Source organism: Oryzias melastigma, unplaced genomic scaffold (genome assembly GCF_002922805.2).
Source record: "Oryzias melastigma strain HK-1 unplaced genomic scaffold, ASM292280v2 sc01587, whole genome shotgun sequence".
Classification (NCBI taxonomy): domain Eukaryota; kingdom Metazoa; phylum Chordata; class Actinopteri; order Beloniformes; family Adrianichthyidae; genus Oryzias; species Oryzias melastigma.
The window spans coordinates 2,762-7,733 of NW_023418169.1; the positions used below are offsets into that span (position 1 = coordinate 2,762).

General features: G+C 35.8%; 1 protein-coding gene across 1 annotated transcript; it reads right to left on the minus strand.

Annotated features, from left to right (window-relative positions):
* Positions 1 to 3: 3 nt before the first annotated feature.
* Positions 4 to 4,244, minus strand: LOC112142118 (interleukin-1 receptor-associated kinase 4; the record flags this gene model as incomplete). Its single annotated transcript, XM_024265360.2, has 8 exons — positions 3,923 to 4,244; positions 3,700 to 3,845; positions 3,466 to 3,621; positions 1,520 to 1,680; positions 1,376 to 1,440; positions 1,197 to 1,311; positions 998 to 1,107; positions 4 to 172 (listed from the first exon to the last, which is right to left on the minus strand). Coding segments are annotated over exons 1-8 (1,083 nt in total), but the record flags the coding sequence as incomplete, so codon positions are not given.
* Positions 4,245 to 4,972: the final 728 nt, after the last annotated feature.

Sequence of the window (4,972 nt, forward strand, 5' to 3'; positions counted from 1 at the left end):
CACATCTGATTTTGGGGTGACCTCTCCTCTTAGCGCCTCAGGCGCCATGTAAGCCCGAGTACCCACAATCCTCTCTGTCATCATGGTTGCCGATGTGCGATTGGCCGATGCTCTTGTAAGCCCAAAGTCTGAGATTTTAGCCACATAGTTTTCATCTAACAGGATGTTTGCACTAACAGAGAAAAAAAAAGACATGACTGTCAGGGGTTTCATGAAAATATAGCCACTGAAATATTGCAGCTCAAAGTTTACAGGTTCACAACCGTTAAAGTGTAAAATTCACAACAGTTTGTAAAATGAAAATAGTTTATCTTACTTTTGAGTAGAGGTAACACTAAGCTAATTAGCAAAGCTAGCCTGTTTGCTAAAGCTGAGTTATGCTAAAATATGTGAAACAAAACACACACAAAAAACAAATTAAGGTAAGCTAAATTAATTTAAGATAGCTTGATAACATATAAAACAATAAAAACAAGCTAAGCTAAGATAAATAATATAAAATAGCCAAAAATAAACAAGGGTCAGATAAATTGAGCTAAAATAAGCTAAGATACCTAAGAATGATAAAAGACTATTTTGTCCAAGATAAACAATTTTTATTTTTTTATTGAAATTTGTTTCAAACATGTTAATAGTAAAGTACATGTGAAATTGCACATATAGCGGATAATAATAATAGCAACAGAAAAAAATCTGATGTTTCAAAGAGAACAGGCAGAAAGTTAGCTTATTTAAGCCTTCCGCTTAAAAAAAAATTACATTTTCAGTATATCAAATATGAATACAATATAAATATTAATTATAGGTTAATAGGGAAATACGTTAATCATGTACACTACTAGTACTGTAATTTTTGTTCATGTATTTCTGTATTTTGCCCATATGACTTATTTGTGAGTGTAATTGAACTTATTGATGTTTTTGGATTGCTTTTGATCTAAATCTAAACTGTTTCACTGAAATGACATTTTTAGGAGGTATTAACTGAGGTCCTGACCTTTTGACATCTCTGTGGACGTGATGGTTGGAGTGAAGGTACTCCAGTCCTCTAGCTGCACCTTCTGCTACTGAGCATCTCTGTTTCCAGGACAGAGGAGGGCTTCCATCCTGCATTAACAATCAAACAATTGATTCTGACAACAGAAAGCTCCCTTTCTGCATTTCTAAGAGTGTCTAAAGTGGTGCATGATGCTCACCAAGCAAGCAAGTCGATCCAGCAAAGATCCATTTGCCATTAAGGCGTAGACTATACACAGATGCTGCTCATCAGAGGAGAACCCAACCATGTCAACCAGGTTTTGGTGTTTTAGCCTGAAGAACCGAATAGTGTTAACAGCTTTTCACCTTCTGGCATCTAACAGTTAATCAAACTTACAATTTCAGAGTTTGAATCTCCTGGTTAAACTGAAGTTGTAAGCTTTCCAGCGGCATGTCTTCCATCTAAACAAGATCAGATTTTACAGCTTCACAGACGGGATCCACTACATTTTAAAGAACGTGCTTAAACAATCCCACGTACTGGACTGAGTTTTTTGACTGCGACGGGTCTGCTGTCTAGAAGACCTTTGTAGACGGTCCCAAAGCCTCCCTCGCCGATACGACTGCCCCCGTCTGAAATGGAGCGGTCATCGAAGTTCCTGGTGATCCTCATGAGCTCGCTGTACAGGAATCTGGGGAAACCTATAAAGAATGTGAGGGGTGAGAACAGTGCTGCCATCTACTGACCAAACATACAAATACAGATTTAGTCAAACTCTTTAAACATATAGAGATAGTTATTATAGAGAACAAATAATATAATTATTGAAACCGCTTTTTTAACAAAGTCTCATTTTTCAAGACCTAAAACATTTTAATTTAACGACTGACTATCATTAATGACAAAACATTTTAAGTATAAGGATTTACAGTATTGAAATCTATTGTTGATCTACTGTAAAAGCGTTCTTAGTGGTCTTTTAGTTGTGTTTATGGCATTTTTGGACAAAATCAAAAATCTTGTTGCATTTTCTAGGAAATAGTTTTTGCAGAGCAGCAGTAGTTCATTAGCAATTGAGTTGTGGGCGTGGCCATTTGCAAGGAGTGACACCACCCCACTTCCCATCAACCATAGCTGACCGATGTGTATCATTCAATGTTCTATGTTACAAATATTGTATTTTTAAACAGTATTTTATCATCTGCTTTTGATTTACAACAATTTGAAAAAGAAAATCTGTTTTAATCATAATTTTCTTTATAAATCTTCTTCATCATTATCATAAAAATGCAACAACTACATGTTAAAAACACAATTTTCAACAGTATGTGTCTTTATGATTAGAATATAGAAATATGGTTAGATAAAGAACCTGTCAGTAAGGCAGTTTTAAAAATATATTTTGTGTTAGTTGAGCTCAAATATGTTAATATAATTAATAACTAATCACAACAACATATGAAAGTTGTGCTTTTAACATGTTCTTGAGGCAATTTTATCATGATGGAGGACGTATATAAAGAAAATTAAGATTAAATTGTATTTCTGACTATTTCTTTATTTAAATCATGATGGATCAGGAGCAGATAAAAGCCTGTCATTTAAAAAAGCTCTCAGCTGTGAAGCAGAAATTAAAACGTGCAGGCCAGAATCTCCCTGCTCCACTCCATTCTGATCAACGTCTTTGTTTTCCTCGTCTTAGCTGACGTAGCTCTGATATTGCTCGCCATTTTTGTAGCTTGGAGTTGTGAAGGGCTGTAAACTGGTGGGACAGCATGTCGTCTTTAGGTATGATGGGATATCAGGTAGGGATGTGTATTGGCAGGTACTTATCGTGATACATACGATATGTATCACAATATATCCCAAGACGATACCTGAATATTAATTCATTGTAATAAATTGTAAAATTAATTTTATCAAATGATCACAAGCACTATTAGTGTATCTCATAAAAGTTGCTTTTACACAAGCAAATTCATGCTAAATTAAGAAATACTTCTTCTTCTTCAAAGGAACAATCAACATCCTCTGATTTCCACAATGACATATTTTTAAGTATAAGGGAAAAAAGTTTTAAAAGATGCTAAAGGACGCCCATAAATAATTAATTCAATATTGTCACATCTGCATTTTAAATTGATACAAGTATTGCCAAATTAAGTATCGCGATATATCACTAAATCAATTTTTCCCCCCCACACCGCTAATATCAGCAGAGGGGTTAATTCTACCCCCAACAGTCACAAACCAGAGGCAAATTTCTGATGAACTACTGCCGCTCTGCAGAAAATATGTAAAAAAAAAAACGACACAGACTTTAAGTTTAAAACGGCATAATCATAATTAAAAGACCACCGGGAAGGTCTTCTTCTTTTCCTTTCGGCTTTTCCCTTCAGGGGTCGCCACAGCGAATCAGCTTCCTCCATCTAAGCCTGTCTTCAGCACCTTAAATGAGATCTTTTTAGAGAAAATGATGCAGCCACCTGTGTCTCCTCCTCCATCCTCCTCCAGCATTCGTGTCTGCAGAGAGGAGGCTGAAGGTGGATGCTGGGCCTCTTCTTCACCCAGCAGTAAGGTTGGAGGAGCTACTTCCGGTCTGGCTGAGGATACCTCCTGCTGTGTTTCTGTGGATATGGATTCTTTGACAAACAAAAGTCAATACATTTATGGTTTGTCATCGTTATAGCCCAAATAAAACGGCGAATTACTGATCATACCAGGTAAGAGCAGATTGGCAGCAGCCAGTAGGTTCAGACTCCTCAGGATGTCCACCAGTTCCCCCACTGTGCTGTTGGTGGTCCCCCAGTCATTGAGCAGCTCCACTGTGACGCTTTTACCCTGAGCCATGAGACCTTCAAATCTCCTGAAGAACAACAACAATAGCAGCTTTAAATATGCTTCAATATCACCCCAGACCCGGATGTCGAGCCGCTTTCTCACCTGACATGATGCTGAGTGTACCTGGGCTCCCCGCTCGGCTTCCGTATGGCCACAATCAGGTCTTTCCACGTCTCGTGAGGGTCCAGAAAGTCGGACAGCTGGCGGCGCAAACTGTAGCTGATGTTGCGAACATACGTAGCGGAAGTCACCGAGCGGTTCATCCTACCGCACTTCTTCACAAACTAAAGTTTGATTGTTTAAAATAAATCATCTAAATTACATGGTCAGCAACGTGTGATTATGTTCAATAAAATTCGCTGCGAAACAGAAATGGATACTTCACTTTCGACTCGGCAAAATGTGTTTTCCGACGTTGAGCAACTTCCTTAAAACGTAATAAGGGGTTGGTCTACCTAACAGCCCCGCTCCTCTTTTATGCGGAAACACACAACAAAAAATAATTTAAAATATTTATATTTTATTGTTTTTAAGACTTTCAGTTTGGACTTTACTAATAGCACAGGTGCGTTATGTTTTGAGGGTTTAAACGCAACTAAAGAAGCACCAACTTGTAGTTACACATGTTGGCGGTGTAACACTGCCCTCTAGTGGACTCATGTGGACATAACCATATTATGAAAAAAAGTTTTTTTTTCCAAATCTTTATTTAAAACATAAAAATTACATACATTATGGAACATATATAGAGCAATAAACAGTGCATCGATTATTCAAGAAAAAAGTAAATAAACAAAATAAAACGTTTTTATATCTTTCTTTAAAACAGAAATTACATAAAAATAATGTAAATAAATAAAAATTGAAAAATAAACAGTATATTGTTTTTTTAAGATGAAAAAAGGAAAATACGTCTGAAAAAGATAACAGTTTTTTTTAAATACTGGATGAAATAGGGTGTAAATAATGTCTGATTTGGACTAATAATTAAAATAAATTTTTAGATGTATTACTACTTTTGTTTTATGGATTTAATATTTTTGTTAATAATAACAGGAGATTTATCAAATAAAATTATGAAGATGGATTATTTTTTATAATTGATTAAAAAAAACAAACAAACAAAAAACAAACAGGACATTTTTTCCATGT